Source organism: Ascaphus truei, chromosome 4 (genome assembly GCF_040206685.1).
Source record: "Ascaphus truei isolate aAscTru1 chromosome 4, aAscTru1.hap1, whole genome shotgun sequence".
In the NCBI taxonomy this organism is placed as follows: domain Eukaryota; kingdom Metazoa; phylum Chordata; class Amphibia; order Anura; family Ascaphidae; genus Ascaphus; species Ascaphus truei.
In genome coordinates this window covers 111,333,172-111,356,035 of record NC_134486.1, presented here as the reverse complement: position 1 = coordinate 111,356,035, position 22,864 = coordinate 111,333,172, and the positions used below count along the sequence as shown (strand labels likewise).

The 22,864-nt window shown below is 46.1% G+C and overlaps 1 protein-coding gene across 3 annotated transcripts in view; it reads left to right on the top strand.

Moving 5' to 3' along the window:
• Window positions 1–18,261, top strand: part of SOS1 (SOS Ras/Rac guanine nucleotide exchange factor 1) — a 114,607-nt gene extending 96,346 nt beyond the window's left edge. For all 3 annotated transcript variants that reach the window (XM_075596428.1, XM_075596429.1, XM_075596430.1), the window contains 9 exons: window positions 373–595; window positions 1,690–1,809; window positions 3,315–3,477; window positions 4,518–4,635; window positions 8,279–8,451; window positions 9,082–9,198; window positions 11,105–11,369; window positions 16,459–16,577; window positions 17,056–18,261. In XM_075596428.1, coding sequence (XP_075452543.1) covers window positions 373–595; window positions 1,690–1,809; window positions 3,315–3,477; window positions 4,518–4,635; window positions 8,279–8,451; window positions 9,082–9,198; window positions 11,105–11,369; window positions 16,459–16,577; window positions 17,056–17,550 — 1,793 coding nt within the window. In that variant the 3' untranslated portion in view covers window positions 17,551–18,261. The remainder of the gene's footprint in view (window positions 1–372; window positions 596–1,689; window positions 1,810–3,314; window positions 3,478–4,517; window positions 4,636–8,278; window positions 8,452–9,081; window positions 9,199–11,104; window positions 11,370–16,458; window positions 16,578–17,055) is intronic.
• The last annotated feature ends 4,603 nt before the right edge of the window (window positions 18,262–22,864 follow it).

Below are 22,864 nucleotides of genomic sequence, written 5' to 3'. Positions count from 1 at the left end.
TCAGTAATTGTGTGAGTAAAGATGTAATTATTACTAATGAAATATTATTCCAGTTAAGTGTAGATATGATTTTCCATATCCCCCCAACTTAACAGCAATGTAAAATCTATAAGCAATGTTTTATTGGTCCAATGAAAATCAAAACCACTATAGTATTTTGCAAGTCCAACATGTATTAACCTCCTTTTAAACATTAACCTTCAATGTTTAATGGGTTTAGCTAAAACTCATAATTCAGTTTATGCAAGCTAAAATATGTATGTGTACTGGAATAGAAAAAAACATTGAATATTAAATCTCTTCAATACTAACCCAGCTCCCTGTAGCACCCAGAACACTGACCTCCCCCCCCCTTTTTATTTTTTGCTCCAGGTAAAGCCATGAAAAAGTGGGTGGAATCAATCACAAAAATCATTCAACGCAAAAAGCAGGCACAAGCCAATGGGACGAGTCACAATATAACGTTTGAAAGTTCGCCACCTTCTATAGAATGGCACATCAGCAGGCCTGGCCAAATTGACTCATTCGACTTGCTTACATTGCATCCAATAGAGATTGCACGGCAGCTGACTTTGCTTGAGTCCGAGCTATACAGGTATGGATCAGTGTTCTAATAATAGCCTTTTTGCCCAGAACATTTGCCATTTCTTACATATTGGTTTTGGGCCAACATTAAAAGTTGTTTTTTAGTAAAAAGATACTCTGGAAGAAATCATATACCTACACAATGTGGATGCTGGTATAATAATAGGTATCTCAGCCTGTAAAATGTATTCTGTTCACGAGGCCACTTCATCTCTAGTTATAAGTAAACTAGGGATTGTAGATTTGCCGTAGGCCTTGATAACATGAATACGTCATCGATTTGATGTGAATATGTTTTTGAAACCTTTATGGATCTCATCTTTGTGTGCACTGTGAAGTCTGCTCCATAAAGACATTGTCACATCTATGAAGTGTTCTCTCGTTGGTCCATTAAAATCTGCCACAAACTACAAGAGATCTACACATCTCCAAGTCCAATAAGACTACTATTATTATTCTTCTAATTTTATTTGTAAAGGCGCGAACACATTCTGCAGTGCAGAACGTTTTCCCAAAAATAGGGATTTTTTTCTATTTCTAGCCTAAAAAAAAAAGGCTTGATGTTTTCAAAGTGGACCTCCAAACTCGTTAATTGATTTTCTCACACTAAGCAATTTCCACGTAGAGTAGAAAAGTGATAAAACCCTCCACCGCATAGCATACAGCAAATGACAATATCGCTTGTGAGCACATTCACACGTCTCAAACCAGTCTTCTGACACAAAATACCTTACAGCGATAAATCGGCTCTAAGGCCGTGCTCATAATGGGGGTGTCGCTACGTGTGCGCACGTTCGCCACATTTCTATGCTACTTTATTGAAGGTAGCATAGTACTGGCGGCAATGTAGCGCATCGTCGCTGCTGCAGTTTGGAGTGACAAGTCAATTTGTCTTACCCAGCCAATGAGAGCGAACCAGCTTCGTGATGCGTTCGCCATGCCCCCGCCACGCCTCCGTTGGCCTCCCCAATCCTGCAGCCAAGTGCACAGATTAAGAGGTCTTCCAGCTTTGCTTTGTAAATATGGCCATAAATGCCTCTCCATGCTCACGGAAAGGACTTTTCCACTTACATTTACCATGTGTCGTATTTCAACTCTATTTAGGGCTGTACAGTCGTCAGAGCTTGTCGGAAGTGTGTGGACAAAAGAAGACAAAGAAATCAACTCTCCCAACCTCTTAAAAATGATACGGCACACCACTAATCTAACCTTGTGGTTTGAAAAGTAAGTTTTCTGGGAAATATTTCACCTCTGTTGTTAAGTACAGTAAGGCTAGAGCTAGACAAATAGTAGTTTAGCTCCTGCAGTTACATCATTTAATGATGTTCTCACTGATAAGTTACCAATCGTTTTTTAAGTTCCAAATTCCTTTCCTCTTTGTACTTTTGACCATGATCATATTCTCATATTTTCTAACTGTAACCCATGTGCTATGCAGCATAAGCCATTTGAGCAATGACCAGGTTATTCCAGAGCCAATAAAACCTATGAAGACATTAATTCTATTCTATGTGTATTTTACATGCTATTCACATGTTTTAATCCAAGCAAAACAACGACCTATAATTGTTCATTAGGAATTGTGTTCACTTTCTTATCCATGTTAAGGGCAATTATTTTTGATGTTTAGATATAGACCCGCATTGGGTGTCTACATGTTAGTGTATGTCTATTATATATCATGCATATTATATTGACTTTACAATAAACTATTTATCTATGAACAAGCACTTATACTTTTTAAGGAACAAATGTCTCCCCCATACCTCTTGGAGAACAATGGAAATGATTATAGGTGACCTATCGGTAAATATTGTTTTACAGTTTGGAGTAGTGGCCAAGTGTTTATACGGAATTGGTCCTAGACAAACTCAACAATAATTTTGCTTTCCATTGTGTATCAAGCTGTGTGCTTCCTTAAAGTCTGTGTGTCCCCATTGTAGCATAATGTACCTTGATGGCCCTTTGCCAGCATTCTGCCAGTATAATGCTTCTGTTTTCAACCATTGCTTTCGAAAGCCGTAAGGAACTTTTAAATGGTCCCATTTTGGAAATTGTTTACAAGATGTTAATACCTGGAAGCCTGGTAAATCGTGCCACTTCTGTTTCATTGATTGCGTTTCCCATGTTTTCCACATCCCCCTGCTATTGTTGCAGGGACATTAAATGAACCGAGGGATGTTGTTTTAATATTGTGTTCACTTGCCTGATACTGTTTTATGCTGTGCCTCCTGAGGCATTGAACTTCCAACTGTTTGTGATATTCAAGGAATGGAAATAAAGTGTACAAAATTAAGACTGCAAACTAACAATGAACGCCAGTCTAATATTGTGTTATACAATTCCCAGTGTTTACTTTTACATCACTTATAAAGTGTATTTAAAGCATGTAGTACAATCCAGAAAGATCTGCATTCTAAGGGAGTGAAATGTTGGCAAAGAGGATTCTGGGTAGGCCCAAGACCCTTCATGTGCAACCGCCTCTTATTTTTTTTTATTTTTTTGATTCTTTTTCATGTGTTTGGTACTAAGTTATTTTTTTCCAAGTTATTTATTGTTATTTTGAAACTGTTCTGGATTGTTCTACAGAATGCAGGCAAAAATCCATGATCTTTGATCGGTCATTTTATTCTCTTAGTCTAAATTGTACGTGTTGTGAATTTAAAATGGTGTTCTTCACCTTTCTCAACAAAGACACATAGTTCCATCTTTGTTTGTTTGTGCTATAGGTGCATAGTAGAAACGGAAAACCTAGAAGAACGAGTGGTCGTGGTGAGTCGTATCATTGAAATCCTTCAGGTCTTTCAAGAGCTAAACAACTTTAATGGCGTACTTGAAGTTGTAAGTGCCATGAACTCCTCACCCATTTACAGACTGGATAACACATTTGAGGTGAGTAACAGATTAGAAATCAACAATAAGAAGTCCTTAATTTCATGGCTACGGACAATCACAAACAGAAATTGTCCCTAATGTTGCCATATTCTATTGTAGAATGACATTTTACTCTGGCTGCCATGCGGCTTTTGTTCAATTCCCATTTCCATACTTCATGTCTGCCATTGTGCGTCTTATCTAATGCTTTTTCTGTAATGCAGTCCTGTGTTTGCCATGTGACAAGTTATTACAGGACGGCCCCAGGCATGTGGGGGGTTCCGTTCTAAGCACCCGCCGCAAAGCAAAAATCGGCGGAACGCGGAACCGGTGATTTTCTGCAAGTGCGCAAACCGGCAACTCCCCCCTTCTGCGCATGCGCAACCTCCGATCGGCGCGCAACCTTCGTTCTGCGCATGCGCACCCTCGGCAACCGCCCGTTCTGCGTATGGGCGACCTCGGATTTCCCCGTTCTGCGCATGCGCAGACATGGTGGCCCCCTACTCGTTGCCGCCGTATCAGCAGATCGCCGAAAAGCAGGGCGCCGAGAAGCGGGGCCTTGCTGTACTGCAGACTTAGTCTCAACATTTGTTCTGTTTGCTTAGGCAATTTTTGTTGTCGTTTTGAGAGCAGAAGATGGGTAAAGGTAAAGCAGTGTGAAATATTGAGGGATTCGTTTTTTTGTTTTCCATTAAGAAAGCAATCTACAGAAACACACATTAGAATGATCATGCAAGACTTGTGACAATTTCAATGTCAATTTACCAATCGAGTGCTAGAGAATTTAAATTATTTTTTTTAAAGATGAAGGATTTTTGTAGTTTCAAATATTTTATTAGATATGCATTAATATTGTAAGAATACTTTAATGACTGCAACATTATTTTATTGGCTTGCCCTGGTAGAGGACCTTCCAAATTACAACTTCACTCTCAAAGCAGTGCAATTAGACTCTCGATAATCAAGTTAAAATACAGTTCAAGCGTAATTATTCTGTTTTTTTTTTGTTTTTTTAATTTCCGTTAACTTGAAAAAAAAATTTAATTCTTATTCTCCAGCAAGTACCTAGCCGTCAGAGAAGGATTTTAGAAGAAGCTCACGAACTGAGCGAAGATCACCAAAAGAAATATTTGGCTAAACTCAGGTCAATTAATCCACCGTGTGTGCCTTTCTGTGGTATGTTTGATATTTCTTATTTTCGGGAGACCTACTTCAGTGAGAGAAATGAAAATATACCGTAATCTGTTTTTCGAAAGCGTGTACATTATTCTGAGGTGCACTTACAAAGATGAACTTGTCCTATGAATTAGTGAGTGCGTAATCTTGCAAGATAAAGAACGTCATTCCATTGCTTTCTATTTTTGAAGTGAAACTTCTTTGCTGGCCCCTACAGAGTTTTGATAGGAAAAATCCCTTGTGTTGTAACAAAATTCCATGACGGAAGTGACGTCACTGCTGGCAGAAGAGGCCGTCAGTGACATGAGGGGAGGGAGAGGAGAACCTTACTGACAGTCAAACACACTGACTGACAGACACACACACACACACACACACACACTGACTCATACACTGAGACACACACACTGACTCACTGACACACACACACACATAAAGGCACACAGACTCACACACACACTGACACAGAAGGAATTCATAGTTACTATAAATATAGAAGTGCAAATAGCTAAAACACGCGTTCTAAGTCAAACTTCTTTGCGTTTTGGCACTGATGGTGATGTTTTTAATTAAAAATCAAAACACTATCACAAATACAATTTCTGTGACAAAATAGTTACAAAAGACAAAAGTTTCACTTAAAATGCTCGTGCTCGGCGCACAAACTTCTTTTTTTTTAAATGTCTTGTCCTACTTGCCATACCTTTTCTATAATAGAAGATAGAGAGAGAACCCAATATAGCACTCAGGTTCACCCTCTGGTGATTAGTGAATGAATTAAAACATAAACTTTATTAATAACATATAAAATATTGGGTGTTAACACGACGTACTGAAGGTAAGTAGATCAATAGTACTGATAGCCGTATAGGCTCAGGATCAAACGTAATTGTGTGTGCTTGGTATATCCAGATGACACACAAATGACGAAACAACACAGAAATCCTAGTGTAGACCTGTGTATTAAAATGAATACTATAGGGTGTGCTCAGGTAGATACTAAAACTGCTGGTCACATAATGGCAGTGTCTGCATAAACCAAGGTTGAGATAGGTGATGTGACTAGTAGTGACTGATATACATAAACAACAAATATACTATATATACCAGTGAAGTATATAATCAGCTTGTTACTCCTCTAGTAAATAATGGTGTGCCTTGCACGGTGTCAGAATGACCTAAGGTAACCTGTTCTGCAGGAGTGGGATGTCCTATAGTAACCTATATAACACTAGTCAGAGGTGGTAAGTCTGACACTAGGTTGCAGAGATGGTAAGTAAAACCTGATCAGGGGGACGCTGGCACCTAAGAACAAACAGTGATCATGATGTGCTTCAGAGGAGATAGCTGCGTATTGCACAGAGAATATGTAACCATGGGGCTGCTGTTCAATACATCCATATTCACTGGCGCAGCCTCCAGGAAACTGAGCTATATACTGCTACTAGTTCAGAACATGAATGCGGGGGTAGTCTCTAATCTGCGTGTGCACATAGGAGAAGGAGCCGACGCGCGCGTTTCGCGAGAGGCTTTCTCAAGGCGAAATCGTAAGTGTACAGTTACACTTACGATTTCGCCTTGAGAAAGCCTCTCGCGAAACGCGCGCGTCGGCTCCTTCTCCTACGTGCACGCGCAGATTAGGGACTACCCCCGCATTCATGTTTCAGACGGCGAGTTTATGCGGCAGTCTGCTCGTGCTACATTACACAGGCTAAAAGTGCCCCGACGGACACTTTAGGCCTCTTAACTAGGAATCTCTATAGGGATAGTGTTCTGAACTAGTAGCAGTATATAGCTCAATATGGAGGGTATTAACCACCGTAGGTAGGTCTGAGTGATGCCAGCGCTGTTTGTAGATATTTGCGTAGTGCAAACAAAAGTACCCCTCTTGTAGATATTATATTCTCACCTATTTCTTTTACACTCTCCAACGCTTACATACCTTTCTAACTTACGGTTCACTACTCACTCGTGTTGTTCATCTTGGGAGTTCATAGCTCGCATCTAGAGGGACCTTGTTTCTTTGTATAGTTTAGCACACCTTTTTATAAGCACGTTAGGCTGCGCTTATAGTGCCGTCGCCGGTGACGTCACGCTGCGGTCGCTGGAAAAATCTAATTGATTTGACTTCCACCGATCGCGAATCAAGCCGTCGCCTCGCTTCTACTATAAGCGCACATGACGGCGGCAATGCATTTGTTTTGTCGCGTCGCCGTCACTATAAGAGCAGCCTCAAACAGTGAGAAACAGGAATGGCGGTGCACTGCTTAAAGAAGAGGATGGGCTGGAGAGCAAAATAATGCTAAAAATCTTTATTTGCACGTGAGAAAAACGGAGGACCTCTAAGGCGTTTTGCGCTGGGCAGCGCTTTGTTAAAGAGTGGACAAAGGCATCCAGTGGACCGAGGAGGCCCCACAATATTATTAGAATAGAGGTCGCTTCTAGCTGAGAAATCTATATATTTCTCCTTTTCTTACACTGCAGTTTACTTCCTGCACTGTTTTAGATGTATATTCAGTGAATGTGTAGTTGTATTTAGAGGCTCTTCAGAGTGCATCAATAGGGATCTTGCGTATATATTATGCTTCCTAGAAGCTTGCCTGATCAGCTACATTTTCAAATGTGCCGCGATCCCAGTTTAGAGAAGTGTAATATCCACCAGCAGCTTTCCTGCATACTCGCTGTGTGAAATATTGCCGTTTAATACAGCATAACCCCGCCTGGTAATGGAAATGGCATTGTGTAGACTCATTTCTAAAACCTAATATGTTCTAATTGTGTTTGAATCACAAAATACACATATGTACTGTTGTACTTGGTAAGCCAAACAATGTAGCATTGAAAATTTGGGATGGAAAGGTTTCAGTTCTGACATAAACCTTCGCCGTGTTCTTCCTCTATTTGTCCCAACAAACATGAGTCTTGAGTGGCTACAACTTTCCCAGAGAGGAGGTGTATACTGTACAAAGAGCTGTGTTTTCCAACCCTCTTCTCTGTACTCCTCAGCCAGACCAGATTGTAGAAGTAACCAATGATTTACAAAGTATACATTTGCACTATTTGTGGTGTGGGATTAGCTGGTTATCCCTCAAACATGACCTGGCGGGGGTTTCCGGAGGATGGGGTTCAGACACATTGACAGAGTGACAGACCTAACTGATAATTAATTATTAAAGAAGCAATCCACCCTAACTAACCTCCCATTTGTTTTTGTTTTTTTGTGTTTTTGTTTTTTACAGGATTGGAACTTCAGATCTGGACCACCCTGTTTTTCAGCTTTGTGGACGCCTTGGTTGCTGACGTACTCACTGGTGAATTTGCCGGTACAACGTCCTGTTTTTTTAATGGGGATTTAAATGACTATCCAGTAGGAAGCCACAACCGATGATGTTGCAGCTTCCTATTGGCCTGAAATTGGGCAGCCATTTTGTTTCCCCTAGTGGAGATTTAAACCCGGTAACTTCACTGGTAAGTATCTCGAACAAGGGGGGGTCATCGGAGCTGAAAAAAGTGACGTTTGGCTCATGGCGACCTCCAGTTCCAACCCTGTTAAAAAAAATTGTGTGTGTGTAACTGCTCCTTTAACTTATTGGCAATGCTGCTATAAACAGATCTTTATTGGTACGATTTTGTTTTATCGTAGGAATTTATTTGACAAATATTTTAAAGACGGAAGAAGGCAACCCAGATTTTCTGAAGAGACATGGGAAAGAACTGGTGAACTTCAGCAAGAGGAGGAAAGTGGCTGAAATCACAGGGGAGATCCAGCAATACCAGAATCAGCCGTATTGTTTACGAGTTGAAGCGGATATCAGAGTAAGTTGAAGTGATAAAGTATACATTTAATGAAATAGTGTAATTGCATTTAATAGCAATGTTAGAAGATATTATGGCATCCTAGAGCAGTGAATCGCAAAGTAGAACACACATACACACCCCTGTTACCAATGTCGTTCCTTCCTATTTTCCTGTGATTTGGCTGTTTTTTTAATACCCCTGTAGTAGATTTAGTGATACCACTTTCTTAAGAACTAGATCTTTGTAAAAATACTAATTTTTAAATCGCTTTGCCCACAACTTTGAATAAATATAGCCTTTTTTTTTTTTTCCTTCTCAATCCGGCATTGTAAAAAACCTTTTCTTTTTTTAAGCCTTGTTGACCGCAGCCCTTTATTTCCCGTCCCCCTGAAACCTGAAGGGTCTTCCATTGTAGAACCGTAGTTTTCCTGCACCACCCAATTTTACAAAAAGGGAATTTAAAAAGTAAATCTGTCAACTCTATTTCTTTGTGGCTTAATAAGTACAGTTGTAGAGGTTTGCATCTGCAGAATGCGGTGGTGCTCATTTCGACAGAATGACTTGTCACTTCAGCTAGTGTTTAAATGCACGTGTCCAGCTAGTGGCAACTTGCAGGACACGAGCACAAGATTTCTTTATGAATTGCAGAGATTCTTTGAAAATCTGAATCCGATGGGGAGCACCTTGGAAAAAGAATTTGAAGATTATTTGTTTAAAAAGTCGTTGGACATTGAACCACGGAATGCAAAGTCTCTGCCCAGATTTGTAAGTAGTTGTGATTTGCTGTTTTTTGAATAACAAATTATATGTGCGTAAATACGGTAACCATGTATGCAGTTACCAGCAACGTTTACGGATTAAAGGACGCTAATAGATGAGTGGGAAACTGTCAAACAATTGTTTCTCATTGATTTTCCTTTATTCACAGCTCTGTATGAGTAGAACATTGTTTGCGTTCCCGAACGCGATCTGTATATATACATGTACAAAAAGCCAGACACTCGCAGGTTTTAAAGGGTTTATTTAGAAATCAACATTTCAGTTCAGACAGGAGCCGTGATAGGATTTGGATTTCATTCTTTATGTATGTATTTATATAGCGCTATTAATGTACATAGCGCTACACAGTAGTAATACACGTGACAATCATATAAATAACAAATAATATAAATAACAGATCATGGGAATAAGTGCTTCAGACATAAAGTAACATTTAGGAAGAGGAGTCCCTGCTCCGAAGAGCTTACAATCTAATTGGTGGGAAGAACGTACAGAGACAGTAGGACGGCTTTCTGGTAAGTGCGTCTGCAGGGGGCCAAGCTTTTCATATCATATGTATGGTATTAGCCACGGTGCTACTCATATGTTCTTTAAGCAAGTGTCATAAGGTGGGTCTTAAAGGTGGATAGAGAGGGTGCTTGTCTGGTATTGAGGGAAGGGCATTCCAGAGGTGTGGGGCAGTCGGTTAGAAAGGTGGGAGACGGCTTTAAATACAAAGGGGGTAGAGAGAAGACATCCTTGAGCCGAACAGAAGAGTAGGGATAGTGCATAGCGAGAAATTAGGGTTGATATATAAGGAGGGGCAGGATATGTAAGGAGGGAGTGTAAAGCTTTAAAAGTGAGGAGATCTGAGTGCGAGATGCGGGATTTGATAGGAAGCCAGGAGAGGGATTTCAGCAGGGGAGACGCTGAGACGGATTTAGGAAAGAGTAGTGTGATTCTGGCAGCAGCGTTTAGGATAGATTGTAGAGGAGACAGGTGAGAGGCAGGAAGGCCGGACAGCACGAGGTTACAGTAATCGAGACAAGAGAGAATGAGGGCCTGAGTCAGAGTTTTAGCAGTCGAGCAACAGAGGAAAGGGAGTATCTATGTTATATTGCAGAGGAAAAAGGTTTTAGATACGTTTTGAATGTGAGAGTGTGAGTCGAGTGTGGCCCCTATGTAGCGTGCTTGGGCTACTTGGTGAATAATAGTACTTCCAACAGTAATGTGGAAGGATGTAGTAGGGCAGGGGAGCGCAAACTTTTTTCCCTGCGCCCCCCTGCCGGCAGTTCCCCTCTTTCTGCGCGCCATCCCCCCCCTCCCCCCCCTCCCCTCTCTTACCTCGGCTCCGGTGTCGGGGTCATGACATAGCCAGGGCAATGTGACGTCGCATGACCTCGCTGGGTCATTTTGCCGCCGCGTTGCCATGGTGACGCGTCTAAGAAGTCGCCGGAGCCAAGGTAAGTGAGGTTTGCAGAGGCCTTAACCGCTTCCCCGGCACTTAATTTACGTGCCTTCGAGAAGCGCGCGGGGCCTCTGTAAACCCTGCACCCCCGCAGTCAGTCTCGCGCCCCCCCAGTTTGCACACTGCTGTAGTAGGGCCAGGTTTGGGAGGAAGTAGGAGGAGCTCTGTTTTTGCCATGTTAAGTTTAAGTCGGCAGAGGGCCATCCAGGATGATATTGCAGAGAGACATTCAGAAACTTTGGTCTGTACAGCAGGTGTAAGGTCTGGGGTTGAAAAGTAAATTTGTGTGTCGTCAACATAGAGGTGATTTTTATGTGCGATTTCCCTGTATCTCTGTAGTTTGTGCATGGAGCATATTCTGAGTTTATAGAAAGGTTTGGTACTTTGTTGATCAGCCTTTGTTTACAATTATTCTATGTATTCCAAACCTTCTGTGTTTGACAGCCCAAAAAGTACAGTTATCCCTTAAAGTCTCCGGGTGTGCGCCCATCCAATCCAAGGCCAGGTACGATGAGGCACCCCACGCCCCTGCAACAGGAACCAAGGAAAATCAGTTACAGTCGCATCCCTGAGAGCGAAATAGAAAGCGCAGCATCTGCTCCAAACTCCCCACGGACGCCACTGACACCCCCACCTCCGTCTGCAGCATCCAGCACCACTGATGTATGCAGTGTGTTCGATTCAGATCCCGCAAGTCCCTTTCATTCACGTAGGTGTTTTTGCCGTATTTTGAGTAAGAGTGAATAGAGTTGGGAGGGCAATAACGACTTTGTAATTTATATTTAAATAGTAATATACAATTATACAATAGCAACTTTTATGGAGCTGCCTCTAGTGTAAGGGCTATTAAAAAAATAACAAAAAGGAAAATGTAATATACTGTACGGCATGGATTGCACACCGTTCATCATGCATTCTATTTTCTATATGGACTGTGACTGCTTAGATTGGTGGTTTTCAACCTTTTTTTTGGTTAAGGAACCCTAGAATTATTTTGTAAAATTCTGGTGAACCCCAACCCTCTCTTTCCCCCCCCCTCCCCGTCTCTCCCCATCTCTTATCCCCCCTCCCCCATATCTCTTCCTCCCCCCCTTGCATGTCTCTTCCTTCCCCCTCCTTCCCCATCTCTTCCCCCCTGTCTCGCTCTCTCCCCCCTTCCTGTCTCGCTCCCCTCCCCCTCTCCCTCTTGCTCCCCTCCCCCGCTCCCTGTCTCGCTCTCCCCCCCTCCCTGTCTCGCTCTTCCCCCCCTCCCTGTCTTGCTCCCCCCCCCTCCGTGTCTTGCTTTCCCCCCCCTCCCTGTCTCACTCTCCCCCCCCTCCCTGTCTCACTCTCCCCCCCCCCCCCCTCCCTGTCTCCCTCTCCCCCCCTCCCTGTCTCCCTCTCCCCCCCTCCCTGTCTCGCTCTCCCCCCCTCTCCCTCCTTGTCTCGTTCTGCAACCCCCCCCCCTCCCTCCCTGTCTCGTTCTGCAACCCCCCCTTCTCCCAGTCTCGCTCTGCCCCCCCTCCCTCCCTCCCTCCCTCCTGGTCTCGCTCTGCTCCCCCTCCCCTCCCTCCCTGACTCTCTGCTCCCCCCCTCAATCCCTGTCTCGCTCTGCTCCCCTCCCTCCCTGTCTCGTTCTGCAACCCCCCCCCCTCCCTCCCGGTCTCGTTCTGCAACCCACCCTTCTCCCAGTCTCGCTCTGCCCCCCCCTCCCTCCCTCCCTCCTGGTCTCGCTCTGCTCCCCCTCCCATCCCTCCCTGACTCTCTGCTCCCCCCCTCAATCCCTGTCTCGCTCTGTTCCCCTCCCTCCCTGTCTCGCTCTGCTCCCCTCCCTCCCTGTCTTGATCTGCTCCCCTCCCTGTCTCGCTCTGCTCCCCTCCCTCCCTCCCTCGCTCTGCTCCCCTCCCTCCCTGTCTCGCTCTGCTCTCCTACCTCCCTCCCTGTCTCTCTCTCCCCCCCCCTCCCTGTCTCGCTCTCCCCCCCCCCCCTCCCTGTCTCGCTCTCCCCCCCCCCTCCCTGTCTCGCTCTCCCCCCCCCTCCCTGTCTCGCTCTCCCCCCCTCCCTGTCTCGCTCTTCCCCCCCCCTGTCTCGCTCTCCCCCCCCCCTGTCTCGCTCTCCCCCCCCCCCTGTCTCGCTCTCCCCCCCTCTCCCTCCCTGTCTCGTTCTGCAACCCCCCCCTCCCTCCCTCCCTGTCTCGCTCTCCTCCCCTCCCTGTCTCGCTCTCCTCCCCTCCCTCCCCTCCCTCCCTCCCTGTCTCGCTCTCCTCCCCTCCCTCCCTCCCTCCCTGTCTCGCTCTCCTCCCCTCCCTCCCTCCCTGTCTCGCTCTCCTCCCTCCCTCCCTCCCTGTTTTGCTCTCCTCCCCTCCCTCCCTCCCTGTTTCGCTCTCCTCCCCTCCCTCCCTGTTTCGCTCTCCTCCCCTCCCTCCCTGTTTCGCTCTTCTCCCCTCCCTCCCTGTTTCGCTCTCCTCCCCTCCCTCCCTGTTTCGCTCTCCTCCCCTCCCTCCCTGTCTCTCTCTCCCCCCCTCCCTGTCTCGCTCTCCCCCCCCTCCCTGTCTCGCTCTCCCCCCCTCCCTGTCTCGCTCTCCCCCCCCCCTGTCTCGCTCTCCCCCCCTCTCCCTCCCTGTCTCGTTCTGCAACCCCCCCTCCCTCCCTCCCTGTCTCGCTCTCCTCCCCTCCTCCCCTCCCTCCCCTCCCTCCCTCCCTGTCTCGCTCCCCTCCCTCCCTCCCTGTCTCGCTCCCCTCCCTCCCTCCCTGTCTCGCTCTCCTCCCCTCCCTCCCTCCCTGTTTTGCTCTCCTCCCCTCCCTCCCTCCCTCCCTGTTTCGCTCTCCTCCCCTCCCTCCCTGTTTCGCTCTCCTCCCCTCCCTCCCTGTTTCGCTCTCCTCCCCTCCCTCCCTGTTTCGCTCCTGTCCCTCCCTCCCTCCCTGTTTCGCTCTCCTCCCCCTCCCTCCCTCCCTGTTTCGCTCCCCTCCCTCCCTCCCTGTTTCGCTCTCCTCCCCTCCCTCCCCTCCCTGTTTCGCTCTCCTCCCATCCCCTCCCTCCCTCCCTGTTTCGCTCTCCTCCCCTCCCTCCCTGTTTCGCTCTCCTCCCCTCCCTCCCTCCCTCCCTGTTTCACTCTCCTCCCCTCCCTCCCTGTTTCACTCTCCTCCCCTCCCTCCCTGTTTCGCTCTCCTCCCCTCCCTCCCTGTTTCGCTCTCCTCCCCTCCCTCCCTCCCTGTTTCGCTCTCCTCCCCTCCCTCCCTCCCTGTTTCGCTCTCCTCCCCTCCCTCCCTCCCTGTTTCGCTCTCCTCCCCTCCCTCCCTCCCTGTTTCTCTCCCCTCCCTCCCTCCCTGTTTCTCTCTCCTCCTCTCCCTCCCTCCCTCCCTGTTTCGCTCTCCTCCCCTCCCTCCCTCCCTCCCTTTTTCGCTCTCCTCCCCTCCCTCCCTCCATCCCTGTTTCGCTCTCCCCTCCCTCCCTCCCTCCCTGTTTCGCTCTCCCCTCCCTCCCTCCCTGTTTCGCTTTCCTCCCCTCCCTCCCTCCCTCCCTGTTTCGCTCTCCCTCCCTCCTTGTTTTGCTCTCCTCCCCTCCCTCCCTCCATTTCGCTCTCCTCCCCTCCCTCCGTTTCGCTCTCCTCCCCTCCCTCCCTCCCTTTTTCGCTCTCCTCCCCTCCCTCCCTCCCTGTTTCGCTCTCCTCCCCTCCCTCCCTCCCTGTTTCGCTCTCCTCCCCTCCCTCCCTCCCTGTTTCGCTCTCCTCCCCTCCCTCCCTCCCTGTTTCGCTCTCCTCCCCTCCCTCCCTGTCTCTCTCTCCCCCCCTCCCTGTCTCGCTCTCCCCCCCTCCCTGTCTCGCTCTCCCCCCCTCCCTGTCTCGCTCTCCCCCCCCCCTGTCTCGCTCTCCCCCCCTCTCCCTCCCTGTCTCGTTCTGCAACCCCCCCTCCCTCCCTCCCTCCCTCCCTCCCTGTCTCGCTCTCCTCCCCTCCTCCCCTCCCTCCCTCCCTGTCTCGCTCCCCTCCCTCCCTCCCTGTCTCGCTCCCCTCCCTCCCTCCCTGTCTCGCTCTCCTCCCCTCCCTCCCTCCCTCCCTGTCTCGCTCTCCTCCCCTCCCTCCCTCCCTGTTTTGCTCTCCTCCCCTCCCTCCCTCCCTCCCTGTTTCGCTCTCCTCCCCTCCCTCCCTGTTTCGCTCTCCTCCCCTCCCTCCCTGTTTCGCTCTCCTCCCCTCCCTCCCTGTTTCGCTCCTGTCCCTCCCTCCCTCCCTGTTTCGCTCTCCTCCCCCTCCCTCCCTCCCTGTTTCGCTCCCCTCCCTCCCTCCCTGTTTCGCTCTCCTCCCCTCCCTCCCCTCCCTGTTTCGCTCTCCTCCCATCCCCTCCCTCCCTCCCTGTTTCGCTCTCCTCCCCTCCCTCCCTGTTTCGCTCTCCTCCCCTCCCTCCCTCCCTCCCTGTTTCACTCTCCTCCCCTCCCTCCCTGTTTCACTCTCCTCCCCTCCCTCCCTGTTTCGCTCTCCTCCCCTCCCTCCCTGTTTCGCTCTCCTCCCCTCCCTGTTTCGCTCTCCTCCCCTCCCTCCCTCCCTGTTTCGCTCTCCTCCCCTCCCTCCCTCCCTGTTTCGCTCTCCTCCCCTCCCTCCCTCCCTGTTTCTCTCCCCTCCCTCCCTCCCTGTTTCTCTCTCCTCCTCTCCCTCCCTCCCTCCCTGTTTCGCTCTCCTCCCCTCCCTCCCTCCCTTTTTCGCTCTCCTCCCCTCCCTCCCTCCATCCCTGTTTCGCTCTCCCCTCCCTCCCTCCCTCCCTGTTTCGCTCTCCCCTCCCTCCCTCCCTGTTTCGCTTTCCTCCCCTCCCTCCCTCCCTCCCTGTTTCGCTCTCCCTCCCTCCTTGTTTCGCTCTCCTCCCCTCCCTCCCTCCATTTCGCTCTCCTCCCCTCCCTCCGTTTCGCTCTCCTCCCCTCCCTCCCTCCCTTTTTCACTCTCCTCCCCTCCCTCCCTCCCTGTTTCGCTCTCCTCCCCTCCCTCCCTCCCTGTTTCGCTCTCCTCCCCTCCCTCCCTCCCTGTTTCGCTCTCCTCCCCTCCCTCCCTCCCTGTTTCGCTCTCCTCCCCTCCCTCCCTCCCTGTTTCGCTCTCCTCTCCTCCCTCCCTCCCTCCCTCCCTGTTTCGCTCTCCTCCCCGTTTCGCTCTCCTCCCCTCCCTCCCTCCCTGTTTCGCTCTCCTCCCTCCCTCCCTGTTTCGCTCTTCTCCCCTCCCTCCCTCCCTCCCTCCCTCCCTGTTTCACTCTCCTCCCCTCCCTCGCTCTGCTCCCCCCTCCCTCCCGGTCTCTCTCCCCCCCCTCCCTGTCTCTCTTCCCCCCCATCTCCCTGTCTCTCTCCCCCCCCCCCCCATCTCCCTGTCACTTTCTCCCCCCCCCCTCCCTCCCTGTCTCTCCGCCCCCCCCCCCTTCCTGTCACTTTCTCTCCCCCCCCCCCACTCCATCCCTGTTTCTCTCTTCTCCTCCTCCACCACCTCCCTGGACACACACACACACACCTCTTTCCTTGAGGCGAGGAGGCCCCCCCATGCTGCGCCGGTCCCACAGCTCCCTGCAGTCGGGCAGAAGTTGGACCTGACTTCCGGCGGCGACCGGAAGAAGGTGAATGCCAGGCTGCTGCTGGGGTGTCCCAGCTCTACCCCCCTCCCCCGCCCCCTCTCTCAGCTGCTGAACCCTTGAGGGGTGCCCGCAGAACCCCTGTTTGAAATCACAGACTTAGATTTATGCATTTTACAATCCGCATTTTGAGATGAGCCAAAATATGTTTTAAAGTTATTCGGACTTGTAACGAAAGTGTGAAGTTGCATGTTTTAATTAATTTATTTTTAAATCTTCTGCAGGCTCTGCTTCAGTATCCTCTATAAGTTTTACTAAGAACTCTGAAGAAATGCACGTTCCTCCACCTGTCCCTCCTCGAAGACGACCAGAGTCTGCCCCAACAGAGTCATCGCCCTCAAAGGTAAACCACGTGCTTGGTTTCATTTTCTTGTGGTTTTGATCATCTTTTCAGTTGTTTACCCACCATATTTGTGGCACAATTCACCTGTTTTAGTGAATGACCTTCAGTTTCTCACAAGCATTTTGAAAACCCTCCGTATATTTCGTTATATTAAAGTAGAAATGTTTTTCTCCTGATATACCATCCAAGCAGTTTCATATTTAAACACTCCCCATGCCTCTCTAAAAAGCAAACATGTTTGAGTGTAGATAAACTGAGAATACTGTAACTACACACCTCCGACAGTCTAAAGCTTCTCCTTTTTGGATAACAGACAACAAGATAACAGTACAAGGCTGTATTGGAGCTATTAATTATGATATATGACCCCTAGTACCGCCCCTATCCTCATCAAACACATGAATACGAAGCCAAGGTTCCAGTGAAGGACTATTATGGTACGTATTACTTAAGTTGGCTTCCCTCTTATGTGTTTCAGATTATGTCTAAACATTTGGACAGCCCTCCAGCAATCCCACCCCGTCAACCCACATCAAAAGTATACTCACCACGGTACCAGATGTCAGACCGCTCATCAGTCTCTGACACACCAGACAGCCCCCCACTTTTACCACCACGAGAGCCAGTGCGTACCCCAGACGTCTTCTCCAGCTCTCCTCTGCACCTCCAGCCTCCACCTCTGGGACGGAAAAGCGAACACCCCAACACCTTCTTCCCATACAGCCCTTCTCCATTCACCCCGCCTCCTCCACAGACTCCCTCACCTCATGGAACAAGAAGACACCTGCCTTCTCCGCCCTTAATAACTCAAGATCTAGAACTGCCTTGCACTACCACCGGGCCACCAGTCCCACCCCGACAAAGCACTTCTCAGCCTATCCCAAAGCTCCCCCCAAAAACTTACAAAAGGGAGCACGCACATCCATCCATGCACAGAGACGGCCCTCTGCTGGAAAATGCCAATTCCTCATAATACAAGTAGTGTACCCGAAACACTAAAAACTTGTCTTTTCTTGGAAAACAAAACGATCATGAAAGGAACAAACTATAAACCCGAAATGAATGCAGTTAATAAAAACTGAATTTTAAAAAAAAAGGGACAACCTATCTTATTCCTATTCCTCTGGACTGCATGTTGCACCACAGACAAAAAAAAAACTTTATTGAGCAGGCAAGAGTAAGTTGTTTGCAGATAAATGTGTAAGTACCAGCAAGGTAGTGAAGATGGTATCCACCATTGACATGGCTATATGTTGACGGAGAGATTGGAACTAGAATATTATGCACTTTTTTTTTATATATCTAAAACAGGGATGTTTATATCCTACTTAATTTCTCTTTTGCTTTATGCCTCTGCTTTAAAATTCTTTTATAAAATCACATGGAGGATTGTGATGAAGATCTGTGGTACCTAACTTTATAAAACTAAAGCATAGCGCTGTATTGCAGTCCAGTTTACAAAATGTTACATGAAATTCTATTGGTACCTGCTTCACCAAAGAGGTACTTTTTTGTTTTCTTTAGTTTATATATTTTTTTTTTTTCTGTTTGTTTTTTTATAAAAAGACAAATGATCATGGTGCCAGTTAGAAAAAGGAAATTTTTGCTGGAAAGAATGTGTAATTATCGCCTTCTTCAAACAAGGGAAAAATAGTCTTATATCATTAAAGCAGCAGCAAAGCGATGTCTCTGTCATTTTCTGATTTGTATATTACAGCATGTGTTATGTCTCCGTATTTGTGGTTCTTTTCTGAGAAGCATTGCTGGCTTATGCCGTAAAAAGTGTGACCGTTAAGTTTTTTTTAATACATCAAATCATCATTATGTTGGCCTGTTCCACTTTGAGTCCCCCCTCCCCCCCCCTTTTTTTTTTTTTAAGGTTACACACACCTTTTTGGGGAAAAAACCATTTTAACCTAGGAAAAAGTTTGTGCCTAAACACCAAGTTCTGATTAAGACTTTGATATCTCTTTCTTCCGGGGACCTAACAATGCAAATGTGTTTGTAGCTTTTGTGTTTCTTTACCCACATATACTGTAATGTGAATGAAATTTTAATGGGACCTGCCATTCTGCCTTTAGCTACAGCAACATCATCTAAAAGGTAATGTGATTCAAAAAATGCTCGACAATCGTCGGAAGGGAATTCCATGGGGTGTTGAGGAATGGAATAAGAGACCACAGCAACATAGGGGCATTTATAGTAAGCACCAGAACAGGTTAGAGCACAGGAGCTGGTGTATTGTCATTCAAGTCCAATGGACATCAACACTGGCCAACGCACTCAGATGCTTGATGAAGCTGCCCCATAGTACGTTGTGTTTCTAATTAGTTTGAGGAAATTGGGCAGCCAGATCTCAAACTGCTAGCATTCTTATCAAACTGATGGATTCTCAATGTTGTTCCATATTGTTGGCGTACAATATATTTACTTTGTCTTAAATCACAAACAAACTGAAACCATAACTATTCCTATGTGTACATGGAGAAAAAATATATAATCTTATAAATTCTATATAATATTGGATGATGTTGCATACAACTGTCTAATGTGTTTTATCAATAAACTAGAATTCAGAAGGGAAGGCGAGTGTTATGGGTTAGAGACCCATAATGCATAAAACAATTCAGCCATTAAATTATTGTAATCTAAAATGCATATGATTGGTTTAAGATCAGTGTTGGGCACCTAGTTTAATCATAGAGCTGCGTGCAGGATATTAAGGGTCAGTGACGGCTGCCAGTCAGGTTACATGTACAGTAATAGATTTGTGGCTATGATTCTTGATGTCTTCTCCACCACTAGTCTTCTGAATGGACAGTATTGCCATGGCAGGTAACATCAAGTCTCCAGGCAACACCAACAATACCCTACCGTTGAATGCGCTGCAAAATACCATTTTAAACCGATCACAAGCCGAAATATTTAATTTCAATTAACTTTGGCCTCAATTCTGTGATAACATCATCCCTTTTGATTTGAATGGAGGTGATCTTTTCCCCAGCACAATGAAGGGGGCTTAAAACTACAACATGAATATTAACATATTAACATAATATATATATATATATATATATATATATATATATATATATATATTATCTCCTATAAAATACTAAGTGTGCTATCACAGCAGAAACAGAAAATGTACCATGTAGATGGCTGCCACAATGTATGCACTATACACAATAATGCTATATATGGAGTAAAAAGAAAAAGAACACAGGCGCAAATAAATGGTATACTACTAGATATAAAATCAATTAAACTGGGAACATAATAGATGACCATGGAATAGAGTCTCTGAAAGGAAAAAAGAGAAAGCAATATATGGTGAAAGCACGTTTATATTTAGAAACTGTCCTACTTAAAGGACTTCGTCAGGGGAATGTATATATATATATATCTATATAGATATATATATATATTTATATATTAAAAAAACTATAACATTATTACCATTTTCCCCTCATGCCTCCGTGCATGATTCACGTTTCCCATGTCACACAGTTGCTCTTACTGTAAATGAACTATGGTCAAACAAGTCACTCCCATCCCTTTCCAAATGGTCCCCCATCTTTCTGATACAACAGGGTGCCACTGGTTGTCAAACATTGTGTCGGTTGGCACTGTTTCCATTCAATGGTAAGATTAATTAAGACTTGTGTTTGTGAGGATACCACATTCTGTAAAAATGGGAATATCAGTATTTATGGTAAATGCCTTAATTTCCATGTGTTCGCGAACTGCGTTAACAGGATTCCAAGCATATCAGGGATGCATTCAAAAGAATCTTCTACACCATACAAATATAAATAATGGTTGCAGAAATAGGAAACTCCATCTAGGACCAAGTGACGCAAGGGGTAATGGCAAGGTCAGTTGGTTAAATGTAGGTGATCGCCATATTTTTAAAGGCATCATTAACAGATCTTTAAAAACATTTTTTAATATGCTTCCACGGCATCCAAATTCTTTAGATAAGTGGTCATCACAGTGGTACTCAAAGCCTTTCAATGGTGCTCCTAGAAACCCTTCAAATTTCACTTTATTCAACACGACTGCATTTTCTTATGTAGCTTATATATAGATAGATGGTGTCCAATGTTTTTAGATATAGGACACTCCATGATGGACAACGTGTAAGTAGATTATGATGGGTCTCAAAATGATGAACATTGAAGTGGTCTGCGATGTGGAAAGGTTTCTGAACCTCGCTGCTTTGGCCTTTTTTTTAATCTTTCCTTCACTCATTTTGTGAGTCCTCAGGAACTTGGTATTGGCAATATGTTCTTTGGTGTAAAGCAAATTGAGGCAATCATCAGCTAAAAAGTGATGTCTAGGACAGTGTAGTATCTGATTAAGAATGTATTTCATGGATCCCAATGACAATAAAGGCATTTACGCATTGACAAGTGATTGATTTCCTAAGAAAAGAATATCAGGTGAAACATGTTTTTATGTCATCACTAGGAAGGATTGATTACCATAGGCTTAACAGGTGCAGTTCATCCTGTGACGCAGAGAGAGAGTGAGAGTCTGTCTCCCCCAATGTGTAGCTGCCCTTTCTGGCGTTACATAGTAGATGAGGTTGAAAAAAAGACATCTGTCCATCAAAATCAACTTATTCTAATTTTAGACGACAGATAGTTATCCTGTATTTGTATTTACAGTATTTTGATCCAGAGGAAAGCAACCAAAAAACACCAGTGAAACCTCATCCATTGATGTCTCATAAGGGGAAAAATACATTCTTTGGCAATTCCTGGCAGCCATATTAATCTATCCCTGGCACCCATATTAATCTATCCCTGGCACCCTATTTTTTCAGGGATTGGCACCCAAGTCAGTTATAACTGAGCAACATAAAGCATTGGCCAGTACTCAAATTGCAGTCTCCTACGTCACGTTTTGTCATTACTTATGGCTATATCAATGGCCCTTGTAAGGCTTAACACCTTCACAAAATGTTTATTTCTCTTGGATAACGTGACATTTAAACAAAGAGAGATGCTCCGCGTTATGATGCATTATAATTGCTATTTTACTTGAATCTACAGTATTTAAAAACAGAAACACTTTCCTCCTGCATATAATATGTATACTCTTGTTTTAAATAAAACCATTAATGCTGTTTACTCCAAACCTCACCGTCATTTTTTGTCTGTGAATCAGTTCTGTAGTATGTCACCTTTCTGGAAGCATAGTGCTCCACTTTTTGCCATTAATGGCACCATATTAACCTATATACAGATTCAGCGGCCGTTTTCCAATCATTTCTCGAAATGGTTTTTAGATATTTCCAGAGATTCTTTTAAAATTTGCTGCGGCAGACGAATGGCCCATCGGATTAATACCGCAGGGGTTCCTGCTTTGTTAATCCTACCGGTGTCTGCTTGTCTGCAAGAGGCTGAATCAGTCACACTACTGTAACTGCGCATCCCTCACGGGCGGTGAGGGTTTTTTAAATTTATTTTTGAACATTACACAATGTAGCAGGGGCTCTACGGAGCTGAAACACATTGATTTCAGGTCCAGGGACCCCCTACTTCCCGTGATACAAGCCCCGTTATGGGGTGCCGGTATCCCCATGTTAAAATCCTGTGGGTCACGTGACCGTGGGATCTAAACAAAGCACGGGGGATACTGACACCCCATAACGGAGCATGTATCTCGGGAAGTAGGGGGTCGGGTCCCTGAGGCTGAAATCAACTTTGTTCAACTCAGGAGATCCCCTGCTCACGCACACTAGTATCAATCCTTCCCCCGCCCCCCCCCCCCCCCCCCCCAATAAAAAATAATTTCCTTAGCGGATAGCTGCTTACATTTTATTTTTATTCATAGTGTGCATGAGCAGGGGGTCTCCTGAGCTGAACAAAGTTGATTTCAGCCTCGGGGACACCCAACTTCCCGATATACAGGCACTGTTATGGGGTGCCGGTATCCCTCTGCTTTGTTTAGATGCCACGGTCACGTGACCCACAGGATTTTGACATTGCGAGGATACCGCCTGTGAAAGGCGCGCAGTTAGTGACTGTTTCAGCCTATCTCTTACTGCGTGTCGTTTACATACCCCTGTAAGATTAACACTGCAGGGACTCCTGCTGTGTTAATCCAATGGGCCATTATGTCTGCAGCGGCCCATCTGGGATCACCACGCGGCATTGTGCAGGATTTCTCCAGGTAAATGATCGGATAATGGCCGCTGCATCTGTATACACAAGGTTCCACCAAGGGATAAAGTGGTTACAGTACATTCTTCTAAGCAAAGAGCTGATCACCTATAA